The sequence below is a fragment of the Pagrus major genome, chromosome 12, assembly GCF_040436345.1.
Source record: "Pagrus major chromosome 12, Pma_NU_1.0".
In the NCBI taxonomy this organism is placed as follows: domain Eukaryota; kingdom Metazoa; phylum Chordata; class Actinopteri; order Spariformes; family Sparidae; genus Pagrus; species Pagrus major.
The window spans coordinates 21,590,541-21,607,193 of NC_133226.1; the positions used below are offsets into that span (position 1 = coordinate 21,590,541).

Below are 16,653 nucleotides of genomic sequence, written 5' to 3' on the forward strand. Positions count from 1 at the left end.
AATAGATGATGTAACATCATCATCAGTGAGCTGAGAGAAGACTGAGTGTGTGGTATGTAGGATTTAAAGCGCTTGTTTGTGTATCAAACGTGTATTATAAAACTGTTTCACAGTTTCTTACATAAGCACTTTGCAGCTTACAGATAATCTTATATCTTAGATCACTTTTTGTAAATCAATATTTATTTTTTTAATGAATCTTTATGGCAGCTGGCGGTTGAGGGGCAGACTTGAGGGCACTCACCTGCTGCTGCCTCATGCACCCTGTTGTTGTTGTCATGAGCCTGTTTTGTTTACCTCTTCGCTGCTGACACGTGGGGAAAGGGAGGGGGAGGAGGGAGAGGAGGGCAGGGGGGAGGAGGAGGAGGAGGAGGATTAGCGCAGCGTCGGTGCCCTGTGTCCTTTTTAGACTACAACAAACACAAGAGTGATTGAGAGAAACGCGCACAGGAGAGGAGCCCGTCTGCACCTGCTTGTCCTCCTCGCTCAGTATCAGCATCTCTCTCTCTCTGCCTCCATCCAGCACCCCCCGGCGTTCAGGCATGTCTCTGTCCGGCTCGCAGACACCCGAGGACGGACTCTACGGTGAGTGTTGGTGGTGGTGGTGGTGGTGGTGCACGGACCAGGCCGTTGTCCTCCTCCTTGTTGTAGCCTCATATTTGTTTTGTTTACCTCCACAGCCATGACGTAGGTGTTTTGTTTGTTTTGTTTTTTTGCTCACATGCAGCTGCTAAACAGCTAACCAGCATCAGTGTGAAAGCTGCCATGTGTGTGCACATTATTGCATTTTATTTTGAAAATAGAAATATAAACAATGTGAGCAATGACCCCCATCCCCTCCCCTCCCCTCCCCTCCATGCATCAGCTCAGTGTGTTAACAGGACTGATGTGCAGATATCAAACAGCAGCTGCAGACATGGTGCCAGCAGCAGCAGCCACACAGGAAAGAAAGGCACTGTCAGTTTTAATAGATGTCATTGTTGTTGCCACTGACAGTGTCATTGTGTAAACGGATTCCCTGACTCACCTGTTTGTATCTCTGTAAGCCAATTAAGATGTGGAGATTTCCTGACGCTTATAGCCCCACTGTGCTGTGTGCACATTGCTTGGCACAAGGGATGCTGGGTAAAAACATGTGGTGCAATGTTATGGAGAGCAGGGCACCGAGGGGCCGTATGAAAATGATGTAAGGGGGTTGAGGATTATACTTCAAAAAGGGAGCCGATCGTGGATTTCTTCCTGGATGTGGGAATGTGAACATCAGGAGTGGAGCGCGTGGTGTTTACAGAAGAAGTCCAGCTTCTCTCTGTTTTTTCAACTGAGATCTACTGAATGGATGGTTGTTAGTCAAGTTTACATCCATATTTTAATATAATTTCCATAAAAAACTAAAGTGAATTAATCCAAGTGTCCACCAACTAATGTTAGACGATGTACAAGAGTAAGTACAGCCCGACCAATATATCGGTTGGGCAATGTTATCGGCTGATATTGACCTATAACAAATACATCGGTATCGGCATTTATGTTGCTGATGTGTGCCCGTATGAAAACTCTCTTTTTATAATAATAAAAGAAACAGATGCTCAGGATAATTTCCAAATATTAAATTCCCAGTATGTTCTCTCTTTCAATACACTGGTGATTTTAGACAATAAAGTGTATTGTTAAACTGAATAAACTAAATAATTGTTTGATAACCACATCTGATGGATCATTGCATAAAATGTGTGATATCGACATTGGAATTTTTTACCTTTCAATGTCGGTATTGAAAATCACAATCACTTTTTTCACAAAATAAAGTATTAGCAGGGCTCTAGTAACAAGGAGTTTGGTGATTTGAGATAAACAGTTGGTGGTGCCTTGTCTCCAGTTGGGTGCCATTAGATCACTGGAGAAGAAGATGACAAAATAAAATTAACAGAGCACCATCAAAGCTCAGACGACGGAAAATCATTGTGAAAATGAGGCCTGTTTGTTTCTGTTTATTGACATTAAAGGCACGCTATGTTGTTTTGGAAGATATTTTAATCAGAAGAGAAAGATCTTCATCGAATGATTTTTTTTTTATCCCTCAACAAACTAAATAAACAAACTCTTGGTTTTCATAACTGGATAAACTAAATGAACAAACTGACCTTAAAGAACAACACGTCTTAGTACTGTTTTACTTAGTTTATATTTGGCGGACCCTGCCACCTTTCTAGCTTCAAACAGTGTTATGGGGACCTTATTTTCCTCTGAGAACAGCTTGTTTATTCAGTTATGGCAAAATAAATATTTCTGAGTTTGTATTATTACCTCCTTAAGATTGTAAATATTAAAATTTCTTATCCAAACCTTCATAGTGCCCCTTTAAAGTCTCCTGATCGTCTCTTCAGTGGAAGCTTGAGTGACGTTTCAGAATCAAAAATACTTAGTATGTATGTTACAGTTGCTCTTCTAGAATAGAAATACCACAATATAGGGAGATGATAATAAAATATAAATGGAGAATACAGAAATAAGAGTACAGTAAATAAAAATAAAATACACAAATAAATAGTATAAAATAACTGTAAGTCACCCCATCCTAAATCCAAATATAAGCCTGTTTTGCTCTATTGTTTACAAATTCAAATGTAAAAATGTGCCTTTAAAGTAGATTTAAAACTCATGTTAGGTCTTGCAAACTGCTCTTCCTAGTATCAAGACCCCGTCTCTGTTCATAGGCCCATAAAAAGTCACATAGCGTACCTTTTAAACTATAATGTTACAATGATATACATGTATTGACATTCTGAAATCGAATTGCTACCAGAAATAGAGATGTAAAACATGTGCCTTGTCCTAAACCATAACTACAGTGTAGATAATATGGATTATTGCATTATGTAATAATTGGCAGTGGGAAACAGTATAAATAAATGCTACATAGTAAATGCTACAAACAACAGCAGAATATTGCACCAGAAAAAGAATAAATGAACAAACAGGTGAATAGAAATATTCCACCGTTAACAGTATAAACACTGTTAGCAATGCTACGTAAGTTGACATGCTTTATGAACGACATTATTTACTTGTAAAGTTAAAAAAAGAGCATAACATAGGTGGATGGAAACACACTTAAAGTTATTTTGTTGTCACTTTCATACGGGAAAATGCTCCTTTGCGGTTCGTGTCATACACAAGAGGCATTTCTCGGATCATTTCGGTGTAACCACTCAGCCTCTTTGTCTGTAAATCATGCGAGAAAAAGACGAATAAAATATAAATCTGAGTCAAGAAAAAACACGTTTTCCTAGAACAATCTGACTGCCCTCCCTTCAGCGAGAAGAAGCTGACGTTCATAGCCCGAGAAATCAGAAATGATTCCGCTGCGCCGCAGTTCATTGAGTCTTTGAGCGTCGAGCGCTCGTCCACATTACATAAAGCTGATTTGGCAGTGGCACAGATGAATGTGTACAGGATTGCACCATAGAAACTGATTTAGTGCCGCAGAATGGCGACAGATAGATAAGTCAGGCAACAAGGCGCTTGTTATGTCATAACTCCCCTCTGTTGAAAAATAACTAGGGCAATGGCACAGTTTCCCTCACCCCCCCTCCCTCACCCCTGCCTCCCTCCAGCTCTGTTCCCACTCATGTCTCTACCCTCTCTTGCTGCTGTTGCAGTGTCATAAACCCAAAAAAAGTGAAGATTAGAGAGATGACAAGTGATACTTTGGTAGGCAGATGAGGTGTTGACATTTTGTAAATGCTGCCTGTGTCACAGAGGGATACAGGCAGCATGACAAGAGAGAAACAAGGGGAGGATGGGAGAGAGGGTGAATGGCTAATCTCTAACAGAAATAAGATCTTACGTAAGCAACCATGCTGTCAGCCTGAGTTAGCCCTGCCCTACTGTTTGGCTCTGGGTATGTGTACACGCCATACACACCAGTGTGCATGTGTGTGCATGAGTCAATCGCTTCCTGCTCATGTACTCGGTGAACCTGCGTCCAGTCATTCATGTGCTGTGTGCGTGTCCGGCACTCATTGATAAAAGAGGGAATCAGACTCTTGAGTTCATTGCGTGTGTGTTTTAGCACATGAGTGTTTGTACATGTGTGTGTAAGAGCAGCGTCCAGCCGGATGTCCGTCCTGCATTCGGCGTCTCTCAGGTCATCGGATGTCACGTCAGGACATCTGTGGTGCCGCTTATAAGTCACCATATGTCAGCGCACACACCTGTCCACTCACTGTCCACTTCACAGCAATGCTGTTACGTTTTAATATGGTTCAAATAAGTCCACTTGCCTCAGAATAGGATTAATCGGTTACTTGGGGACAACGCAAGCTGCAGGGGTCAGTGATTTTAAAAATACTGCTTAAAAATATGACAAACAAAAGAACCAAAGATTTTGACAATACAAAGGAATAATCAGGGAAAAAACAAACATTTCTGCATTAAATTATATTTTTGGGGTAGTGTATTTACATTATCCCACAAGTTTCCAACACTGTTCGAACCCAGAGGAAACCATTTCCTTTGGTCACCTGTTGCTATAATTTATGGGGAAACACCAGATGGATATGTCAGTGAGTGACATGAGAAGGATTTTCATCAGCAATCATGTTTTTTTTACATCATGAAGTCGCCAAACTACATCTTTTGTCGTCAGAATTTTGACTGAGTGAGCCCCGAGCAGCAGAAATTCCATATTATGCATTTCATGTATTTCATATTATCCAGAAAGTGAAATAAAAATTAGGAATGTGTGTGTGGGTGTTCAAATGGAGAATAGTTAGAAAATATCTGTGCATCATTCAGAGAAAATCTAATGCCGTTGACAATATTTTTAATATAAATATATAAAAAAGATATTATTCACATTTATCAAACAAAACTTTCATTGCAGAAACTTCAATAACTGATTTTGTAATCTGCTCAGAATCATCAACGTCATTTTGCTAGGGACGGACGAAATATCAGCAGATTATCGGATCTGAACGCAATCGAAGTCTGTGGGGGTTTTTTTTTATCAGAGAAATCATTTTTAAACGCACTACTGTGACTCTTGAGCAAAATAATAATAAATTAATAATAGTCTGAATATGTAAAGTAACTAGTAACTAAAGTTATCAAATAAGCGTAGCGAGTAAAAAGTACAATATTTGCCTCCACAATGTAGTGGAGTGGAAGTAGCGGCAAATGCAAATGCTTACATGTAGGCCTACCTCAAAATTGTACTTAAAGCAACATTATGTAGAAATTGGCATTTTGTGTGATTTGGCGCCCCCCACAGATTCTGAGTGCAACACCACTGTCGTAAATACAAATCCCAGGTCTGTAACAGTTTGTCAGATGTAATGTAGGTGCTAACTACAAACAAAACTCATTACATCATAACAATGTTATGTGTTGAAAACTTGCACGTTGAAGTCAACATGTATGTAACGCTGTGATCCGACCCTCTCACTGAAGTTACATAGTGCAGAAACGTGATAGGGGGGTGGAGTGGCACTATTTTCTCATATCTGCTCAATATACTTCAGCTGATAGTTGATTTGTATGTGATTAATGCCATAATTTGATTCCAGTGACAGATCCACTCTATGCAAACACTCAATTTTAAGGCCATAGATTTGTTTACTCTCCTCATCACGACTCCTCTCTGGCTCATTGCAGTCTAACATATGTGCATGAAGCCCTACTGTTCTCTGCCTCCTCTGACTGTCTGAGCATCATTACAAACTCTGCTGCTCGTCTTGTTTCCTCATCAGGCTCCTGGGTCGAGCTGGAGGAGCTGATCGCAGCCGTGAGCCGCAGGGAGAGTCTGACGGGGCCGGAGGACAGCATCTCCTCCGCCCTGCAGGGGGAGCTGGAGAGGATCCTTCTGGAGGCACAGCTTGAGTGTGAGAGGAGTAGAGACAGGTAACAGTGCAGACTGTTCGTGTGGATTCAGTTTGTTGTTTTGTTCGGGGGTTTGGGGGGTTGGAGCTGCACAGCGAGGTGTAAAAATAATTTGCACAGTAATGAGTTTCGTTCTCTGCTCTGTGGAACTCTGCTTGTTTTTCCACAATATGTGTTTACTTTATCTGTGTTTGTTTGTTCTAACCCAAATGTAGAATTATTAAATTGCGGTGTTCATTGCTTCGTACTAAACCCACATTGTTAAATGTCTGTTTCCGGTCCACAGTCCTCCACAGGTGGGGACTCCACAGTCCACTGGTTCCCAAAGACCTTCCAGCGATCAGGACAGTGACTGTGTCACCATACAGGTATCCATTTATCCATCCATAAACGCTTTAGCCGATCGTTTCTCCCTGGTTGCATAAATAAATTCTTTCTTTGCATGTTCACCAATGTTGGGAGGGACAAAAACAAAACACAACTAGTCCGTGGAGGTTTTTTTTGTGTTTTAAAGATTGTTAAACGCCTCAATCTTGGAAAAGGCTCGAAACAACTAAATGTTCAAACAATTGTTTAACGAAGCCAGAATCCACCGAACCGGAAACGCAAATATTGCTCCCAGAATACAAAGTGGGTTCTTTGTAAATTTTATTGGCAGACGGAGAAAATTAATGCATTGAATTTTTTCGATAAAGTTTGAACGAAAACTTCTCATCCTTCTTCTTCTGTTATGTTTCCGGCAGATTAGCCGCCTCGCAGCCGGCAGAACCACTTTGCACATGTCAAAAAAGTTCAGTTCTGATTAAACGCTTTGAGGCGTGTAAATGCAGATCTTATCTGATCACTTCGTTTAGTGTCCATGTAAAGCGTTAAATTGGAATCTCTAATCAGAAAGATTTCACTCAGATTGAAGAAATGTTGTCATGTAACCACGGCGACTGACATGTTAATATTAATCAAATGACTTCATCTTCCCTTAAGTTAATATGTCACACACACAAAAAAAGAAAAATACACAGACATGTATTTTTGTTGTGAAAGGACCATACTGGTGGTTTAATAACCCTTTTAACTCCAAATCACACTGTATAATTTAATTACATATTATTTCACATTATTGGCGACCATTTACCGAAACACAGGGAACATTTTTTAGACACTTTTCCTACTTTCCAGCCATCATCTCCAGTTTAAAAGCAGGCTGCAGAGATATTTACTTACTTGCTCACTCGATAGTTAATCCATCTCTTTTAAAAACCCACTGACATCCAAGAAAGTCAAACCAGTTTTCTGCTGTTTTGCGCTGCATGTGAGCGCTTGCTTCTTGCTCAATGATGTGTTGTTTGATATTTCCTCGTTTGAACTTATGTTCAAAGCGAATATCAACACCAGCAATATACATGTGCTGAGTTTGCATTGTATCACTCTGACCTGATTTTCTCTTGTGTGTTGACTTTTCCTTCCTCCTCCTTGTCTGTTGCCTGTTTTACCTCATCTGACCCGATACGTTGCAGGAGGAGGCTGACCGACGAGGAGACACTGACTGGGTCTGGGATTGGTCCAGTAGACCTGAAAATATGCCACCAAAGTGAGGCCAGCTCATTTAAAGTCATTCATTGTACTTTATTTTATATTTATTTATGTTTGCAGTAGTATTTTATTACACCCATAAGTCATTAGAGTACTCATAAGTACTTGCAAAGATGTACAGGTATGTGACAGTTTGAAGAAGTAGCATTTCTTGTGCATTAAAGGGCAACTCCACCTATTTCACACATTAAAGTGTGTTTACAGGTCTTTAGGAGTACTACACCATATGTATATATGCCTCCAGTGATGTCACTCAGTGGCTAAGTTGCATTGTGGACAATGTAGGCTCCAGGTTTTAAAAAAGAAAAAGATCGTTTAAAACCGTCAATAATGAGTCCAACTGTGTTATTAAGGTGCAATGCTCGACCAGTGGACTGCTTTTCAAACCATGGCACCTACATTACCCACAATGCAACATAGCCACTGAGTGACATCACTGGAGACAATTTATCAGATTACATGCAGCTTCCTCTGGAGCCACAAAAGGCTATTTACTACTTCTTCTTTTTTTTTTTTTTACATATGCAGTAGTCCTCCCCAAGACCTGTAAACACACTTTAATGTGTGAAATTGGTGGCGTTGCCCTTAAAGCATGGAGCTGGAGACAGGAAGTGATTCGTTTGGCTTCGCCTAAGAGTGAAAGCAGTGGAAAACAGCGAGTCTCTCACTCTCAAGTTCAAAACTCACCCTACGAGCACCGCTAAATCTCACCAATTAACATGTTGTTTGTTTAATCCACATACAAACCGGTATATAAAAACAACAATTTGTGGTTTTATGGTTAGTTAAATGCTGTAACAGTTTGTTGGCACAGTGAGTCTCATCATTACTGTGTGAGTTGTCAGAGGAGACACTGTGAAGAAAAAGTTACCCTACATAAATCCCTCCAAACAAAATGTGTTCATGTTTAATTAAAGAAACATTCAGCGCTTTAGTTTTTTGGCACCGGCTGAAAAAAGGTTTGTTTTGCTCCCAAAAAAAAATTGTGATTTAGTTGTTGTCTGTTGTGTCTCCTCAGTTTGACTTTGACAGCAGTTCTGTGTTTTAAGTTTTGTTTACACCTTTGAGTCTTGAAAAAACACATGAATCACCCTGTTTTTTCATTTACACTGCCACACTTGACATTTAATCTTCTGCAATACAATAAGTCTGTTTGACAGGCAGTAGCTCTTAATGGTCTCAGACTCTCTGAGCTCTGCTACCTTCCTTGCATTCTGAGTTTTCTCTCTTGTGTTCTCATTAACTTTGTTTTTTTTGTTTTTTTTTTATCTTTTACTTTCTATCTTCCCTCTTCCCTGCATCTCTCATCTCGGGCTCCTCGTCCTCTCTCTTCCTCTCTGCAGAGAGTTTGTGTTTCAGCACCCGAAGCAGCAGAGCTCCCTCAGCGTTAGGAAGACAGAGGTGATGAAGAGGGGAATCTTCTCCTCCGATGTCCTCCTCATCCTTGGTCCCTCACTGCTGGCTTCACACCTGCTCACACTTGGAGTCGGGTGAGACGCACACACACACATAGACTAATTTTTTTCCCCCCATTGTATGTGACTTAACTGTGACAGTAGCAAGCCCCACTCGCTTAATTACTGTTGCTACGCCTGTCGAGATAGTCATTCTCACATGGTATGTAAAGACAGGAGACTGACCTCTGAGTCATTTTTGAAACAACTGGTTCTTGATTTCAGAGAGAGGTAAACAAAAGAAGTTTCTCATTTCTAGCTGGCAACTATTCATTTTCCTGGATTAAATATCAAGTGATGCTGGCAGAAGTTCATCAACTATAGCTAGACAGCTAATTAATGGGAGATCCGTGAGTCGATTTAAAACACTGTCTGTGGTTGACTTTTTAATTTTTCCAGCTGACGTGTTTCCAATTACATCCCTGTAAAAGGGTCTTAAATTTGTGTTAGGCTAAGTGGCTAAGTGCTATCCTGCTAAAAAAAAACTGTAGCAAAAGAGGAATTAAACAGCATGCAGCTAGTTAGTCCTAGTAAAAGAAAAAACTTAGATCAAATAAAAAAATAAAAACGTTAGCTTGAGTAATAAAATGAATGGGGCAGTTTCTGGAATGCAGACTTCCCTAAAACCAATAAAGAGCGGGACAGAGATGCTAACGTTAGCTTAAACACTCTGATAGCATCGCGGCTAGTACCGAATAAGGTATTACTTAAAAGGAAATGTGCTATTAGTGAACAAGGTTGTTTTAATGTTAGCTGTAACTCCAGATTCTCATGTAGTTTTTCTTAGTCAAGGGATTTAAAAAATCAGAGGCGATCCAGCCACTCTAAATATAAGAAAATGTATCAAAAGAGGAAGGAAATATTTTAAAGCCTTTATTATAGGTGCTAAATCATCACAAGGCAAGTCATTCAAAAAGTTTGTTTGGACCAGTAGGTCTTCAGCAGGGCTCCAACAAACAACATGATGTGGCTTCACCAGTACAGTAGAAATAGCCAGTAGGAGGCAATCACATGACCCAGATAATAACATGGTGAAACTACTTAAAAATAATGAAACAAAGAAATGACAAGAGATGAGATGACATAAAAGTTTACATGCCCACAAAATACAGAAAAAAAGACACATTAAATATAATATAAACCTCTAAAACACACACAAAAAAGGGGTATTTTGGTTACGGAAGCGGTCTCGTTTCTATTTGTAGTCCGTAGCAACAATCGTGTCTAAGCGGGCTTAGGTCATCGTGGAGAAGAGACAAAAGAGACGGAGCTCATTGGTCACACATTGTTTTATTTACACTCATGAGTAAGATACCTGTTTATAGAGATCAGCCCGAAGGTCGTCTCCAACTCCATTCTCGTATCTCAGGTTGCTAACCAAGTCAAGTTTATTTATATAGCACATTACGTACGACAGACGTGACTCAATGTGTTTAAAACAGACTGTTAACACAGAAGCAGAATTCTTGGCCCAGATATTTGTTATCTGGCATCTGCTGACCACACCGGAAGCCCCGAAACACTGGCCATTGCCTCTGGTGGCTCTATCGGCGTAAGACAACAGCTGATGGGTTCTGCAATTGGCAAGTCAAAAGTTCTCGTTATTCAGACGTGAACGGCATCCTGATTTTTCTGTGGTTGCGACTTCAGAACCGCTCTGTTAGACCAGATAAACACACTGTTTAATGCATTCCTACAACTTTTGCTCTTGGGTTTGAGTCTAAAAAAAGACACCACCCTACAAATTCTTCATATACAGACGTTAATTTCACTGCAACCTCGTTCACACAGCTTAAACATGTCGAGAAATCCAAAGTGTTTTGAGCTGGGTGGACATTAATCGATTGCGTCTTTCTCTTTTCAGGATCTACATCGGAAAGCGACTGGCCGCTTCGACAACTAGCACGCTGTGACGTCGGCTGTAGCCCAGTGACCTCATCCGCTCACAGTCTGGCCAATAAGGTCACAGTCCGCCCTCTCTACTGCACTTACTTGCCTCCTTCCTTCTTCGTCAAGGGTCATCCTTAGGACCCTGCCTGTCTGTCCCTCTGTCTCTCTGTTCATCTGTATGTCTGTCTAACTCTGTCAACCTCTCTGTCAGTCTGTGCATGTCGTAGGGCCCGGGGAGCGGATGGATGCCGACCAATGAGTCAGACTGAGGTCATTTTTACTCTCCCGGAGAGTAACACTGATCTCAACCAGCTAAAGCATAATCAGAGAGGAGATTGCCCAGATACAAGAGAAAAGGAGAGAGAGAGAGAGTTTCACCCAGCAAGAACAATAAATCCTTTTGATAGGAAGAGATGAAAACGGTTCGGTGGGAACAGTGTGTTCAGACGAAATGAGAAAGATAATATGTGGTAGCCTTTCGCCCCAACCTTTGAAAAAGCAAAATGTCTGTCATTTGTCAAAAGTAATGACCCTCTGTGAGACTGAGCTGCTAAAAGTGGTTCATGTGGGTTTTATGCCCTGATGGTGTATCTAATGTAGAGAGTTTTAGTTGGCTGAGTGAATGTAGAAGTGGCTCTGGTTGTGCTTTTTGTCCCATAAACCAATTAAATATTTGACCTCTGACAAAGACAATCATGATCCCATTAAACTTCACTCCTCAAAACCTTAATGTGCCTCTTGGGTCTTTTTTTCTTTCTCCTCTTCCTGTCCCATCCTGGCAGTGGTTTTTGTACACATGTTCATCTTGGTGAATAAACGCAGGGAAAGCACAAAGATTTGCTGAGGTAAGCTCGGGGCAGTAACTTATACTGTATGTGTACAACGTTATTAGTTTTTAGGTCCTCTGGAGAGTATTTGTAGAAAACTCAAAGGAAAGACAACCTACTGTGTTGTTAACAACGTGCAAATGAACCACAAGCATCTGTTTAACATTTATTCTCTTTTCCATACGAGGTAGATCACTGCAAATCACTGTTGATTTGTCCCGATAAGCTCTTTGGTGTGCGTTTCACTGGTGTTTTTTTATACCCCACCAGTGCTGACTCTTCCTGTCGTCTAACCTCACTCTTACGGAAACGTTATGACATCACACCAGCGTGTCTCTTTCCATCTGCCTTTGTCATTCCTTACCTCACATAAGTCTGTCTTTTTTCTCTTTTTTTTAAACAAGCTGCTCCTTTGACCAGTCAAGGATTTCACATTTTATTGCCTTCCCATAAAGCAGAAGCCCGTTTCCTCTTAACATCTCATGAAAACACTTGGCCTGGATTCTGAATGGTGGGCCCGAGAAGCACGCTGAGGTCCTTTTCTGTGCCGCCTCGAACGTAAACGTGCCCATTTGTTGTCCGGCCTGACCGAGCCCAATGAGTTTATCAGCCATTAGCGGAGTGTTTGATGTGAGGGGTCCTGCTGAGCTCATTAAGCTACTTCTAGACACACCGAGCTGACGATGCAACAACAAGCCCGTCTTGGCAAAGCACAAAAGCACCTGGTTTCCATTCACAGGCATCCTCACGTAACACACCCACATGCACACGTGCGAACGATGCCTAGTTACTAGTACATGTTTGGGCATCACTTGAACACAACAAGGAACAAACGGAAGTACTTTGATGAGAGAGTGGTTGTAAAATGTCCATTCATCATCCTGGACTGCTTTTGGGCGACTTTTTGGTGATATTGTACTCATCAGATGACGATTATCAACACTTTAGGTGGGCTCATTTTGGGTTTTAATGACTTAATGAAGTATTTTTAGATCGCTTTTAAAGGTTAAGTCAACCCGAAAGTGAAAATGTAGTAATTATCTACTCACCTCCATCCTGATGGAAAGTCAGGTAAAGTTTCATAGTCCACAAAACATTTCCGGAGCTTCACAGCAAAACAGCGTTGCAGCGCTCTACTAAACCACCGAAGTAGATGTGGGCTTGTTTTAAAATGTAAAAAAAAAACAACAAAAAGTCATTAAATGGCTCCATACAGCTCGTCTACAGCTCTGGGGGCTCAGGAGAACTGAGATGGAGCCATTCTTAGTTTTACGGTTGTTGTTTTTTATGCATTCAAACATCATTCCTCATCTACTTCAGGTTTGCTGTGAATCTCCAGAAGTGTTTTGATAGCTATGAAACAGCAACGATTTTCCATTGGCATGAGGTGAGTAGACACTGACTTTCATTTTTGGGTGAACTTTTCTTTTAAGTCTTTTAAACAAGACTTAAAGTAAAAAAGATATAACCTTTCAAAACTAAAATATGACAAAAATATGAAATACGCTGAGAATTTAAGGCCAAAAATTCCAGGCAGACTTTGTATTTCTGCACAGTGGGCCTTCAGAGGAGTGGGCTTTTGTTTTCGGGACAACAAGCTGTTGGACAAATGGGTTTTCGGTCCACTGGGATTATTATATTGACAATTGGGGTTCAGATTCAGACAGTCCACATTAAAACAGTCTTATTCAGCAACCCGCCTCTACTTTCAGAATCATATAATACGCTCCTAATTGACCATAGAAGCCCAAAATGTCTCTTCTTCAAAAGCCTTAGCTGCTGGACGTGTTTACTAATATACAGCATCCTTCATTTCAGTATATCTCTGCCAGAAATGTTGGCTAGCGTAACCGTTTCCGGAAATAGTACTTACAGAATAAATGCATCCGCAGTCCCTTTTAAATTAGACAAGGAGCTGGGACCATGTAAACACACACGCCGGCACAGACACCTTCTAGTAGTTAAGCTATTGAGCTGCTGGCTTTAACCGTACTGTAACTGTACACAAGGTTGGTGACAGCTGCAGACTCTAGTTTGTGTTGACTAAAAACCAGATTAAAACCAACACTAATCAAATGAATACAAATCTGGCTTAACTTGGCTTTATTCCCACCTGTCCAATCATTTTCTTTTGCCCCACTGATGAAGAAGAGAAATGAAAGCTATGCAAACAGACCAGAGTTATCCTTTAAGCTGTGGATTTTGGCCTGCGGTTTGTGTCAGATTCAGCCCCCCCCCCCCCCCCCCCCCCCCCCAAAACCATTTATCCTCAGCAAACAGGCAGTCACAGGTGGGACAGGCTGTTGTAAATCACCATGTTCTTACACAGTTTCATCCCCTGTTGCTGTGAACCTTCGTGACTTTCTTCTTAGCAGGGGACTGCGTTAAGATCCGTCGACCCTGTAATGTCCTCCCTGAAAAACGGGGACAGTTACAACAGCGAACAGCCGTAAATGCCACATGTGATTTTTCCGAGCGTAAAAGTGAAATAGCAGACTTTCGCATGCACGTGGTGATAAGCAGGAGTCTGGGCATTTTGGTTATTACGAAATAAAGTCTGAATCCTAACCTCATGCTGTCGAAGGTGGAGGGGACCGAGGCTGAAATGTGGAAGAAATCTATTCATTTCCTGGACTGCAGTTTAGAGATCTGACATCTGTCTCTCTGGGAAATGCATTATATTCCTGCTCCTATACTGCTAGACAGGAAATAAAGAGTCCAGTTTCAAAGAGTCTGGATGTAACAAAAGAAATTCGGTTGAATTGGCACGGCGTCCGCGCCTTAACATTCAAACAAGGTCACTAATTTGAGCCTCCATCTCAAGTAACTTCACTTTACCACATGTGGCCCACATCCCGCTCATGACCACTTATTATAAGGAATAGTAGGTTATAATTCCACGTAACAAAATGACGTACTTCCTCTCAGAAATCAAGACACATAATAGCTTACTAAACCACTGCACTGCCACACGAGTGAACAACTTTTATGTTCTCGTGGTGTGGGGCTCAAACAGTCCCACTCATGCACATTAATGACAATCTCCGTTATTTGATATGTGGTCCAGTAAATACAGTCTGTAGGGGCAGATCACTGTGTTTTGCGATCTGACAGTGATGATGTATGATGATTGAACTGCTGGAAACATTAGCCGTCTTTCCATCAACATGTTTTATACACGTTTTGAAGCTGATTTTGAACACTTGAACTAGTAATCGACAACTTTTTTTTGCTTTGCACAGTAAAAAAGGCACCATCCAATATATATTTAGTTCCCTATAAACCTCGCTTTCACTGTGCTATTCGGCCCGCCACCGGGCTGGATTTTTCCTGGAATTATGAAGGTTGAATTACGGCACAAAGGAAGTGCGTCAACCAAAACAGGAAGAGGCATTGTTTTCCTGTGGTCTCCAGGTATAACTCGGTCAGTCAACAAGATCAGTACGTAACAAACCTGCCTTATTAATACCACCAGCTGTTTTTCTTTGCCTTTTAATAGCACTGACGTTGGTTTTCTTGGTCAAATTTGCATTCTTATGGTTGTTTTTTGGCTTTGGAAAGTAACCAGGCTGCTAACGGTAGCCACATTGCTACCATTAGCTGTCTTTGCGACAGCTGTGCCAACAGTAATACTACAGGGAAACGCTAGGAGGGGTAACTTATAGTGCCGCAGGAGTCCTAAAATGCAGAAACAGGTTAGCATTTCTGCACTTCTGGTTCCCTTGTTTCAAAGTCAATAGGTTTTTTGATTAGACGCCTGAAATAAGGGCTGTGGTTTTGTTCCATAAAATACGACCACCACCAGTAAATACCCCACTGGTGAATTTTAAAGCGTCTACATGTCTCAAAAAAGGCGGTTGCTAACAAGTGGCTAAATGAGACTACAGAGGTTGTCAGAGATATTAAACGTCATTGCGCCGACACTCATCTACTCATTGTCCATCTTTAAAAATATAACACAATATCACAAAATATTCAAACTCAAACTTTTCCATTGCTACATCTATTTCAGAAAATGGAGTGTTGATAGAAATGAGCCCTAAAACTTCATTCCCACAGCAAATAAGTGGTGTTCATTTTTAGACTTGTGTTTGCCACAGAGGTGTTTTCCTTCTAATTAGAAATGCTATAGGCTTTTTGTCAAGGGAACCAGGACAATGCTAACTGTTAGCGACAAGTTTGGCTTTAATTTACTTAATTAGATGGAAACATGGTTGTTTTCAGACAGAGTTTCTTGCATTTTTAATACTGTGTGTCATTTTTGAGAACGCACCAGCGTGTTGACGGCGTCTGAACAAATGACCCATTATGTTCTCCCACTATGTGCCGTCTGTCACCATACAGTGGACCTTCCTAGACCAGACACGCTCGGTCTCAATGTGCCAGAACTATGAAGGATTAATGAGAGCACCTGGAATAAGACTCAATGGAGCACAATGCAGTGCTGTTCGTGCTGTGTCAACACGCTACTCAATAATGCGTAGGCGTGTTTTGTCCTCACATCCTGAAGCAATTGTTTGATATGTTTTTTGCTGCAAAGAATCTTTCACAAACATGTTGAGCTGAGTAAAATAGGCCAGTGTTTATGACATTTAAGTGTACGTGGGTTTATAATGGATGCTGAGGAGAGGAAACAAACTGCTTGCTGGATGGTAAATCATCGTCAGTTCTTCTGGAGCATAAAAGCTTATTTATGTCCCCTTTATGTTGGAAATAGATACATCCATCTCGAGAGATTCGACCACAAGCAATGGCGACAGTGGAGGAGGTTTCGATACAATACCAGTTAAGAAAGAGGCGGCATTGTAGATGGCTAGCAGGCTTTTAAATGCATCGTGATGCGTCAACGAAAGTCATTACGTTACCTACAGTATGCTAACGGTAGCTAATGGGTCATAAAATGTGTTCTTTTAGCTTTAAACGTGGCCCGAATGTCCCTGCAGATTGTCACAATACATTGTCTTATCGGTTGTTGATTAACCGGGGAGCTGAGGTGATAATGATATGTCAGA

The 16,653-nt window shown here is 41.0% G+C and overlaps 1 protein-coding gene across 1 annotated transcript; it reads left to right on the forward strand.

Annotated features, from left to right (window-relative positions):
• The first annotated feature begins 447 nt into the window (after positions 1-447).
• LOC141005962 (BCL2/adenovirus E1B 19 kDa protein-interacting protein 3) lies at positions 448-11,544 on the forward strand. Its single transcript, XM_073478029.1, has 6 exons — positions 448-585; positions 5,751-5,901; positions 6,167-6,248; positions 7,395-7,468; positions 8,814-8,960; positions 10,789-11,544. The coding sequence occupies exons 1-6, from the start codon at positions 543-545 to the stop codon at positions 10,835-10,837; spliced, it is 546 nt and encodes a 181-aa protein (XP_073334130.1). The 5' UTR covers positions 448-542; the 3' UTR covers positions 10,838-11,544.
• Positions 11,545-16,653: the final 5,109 nt, after the last annotated feature.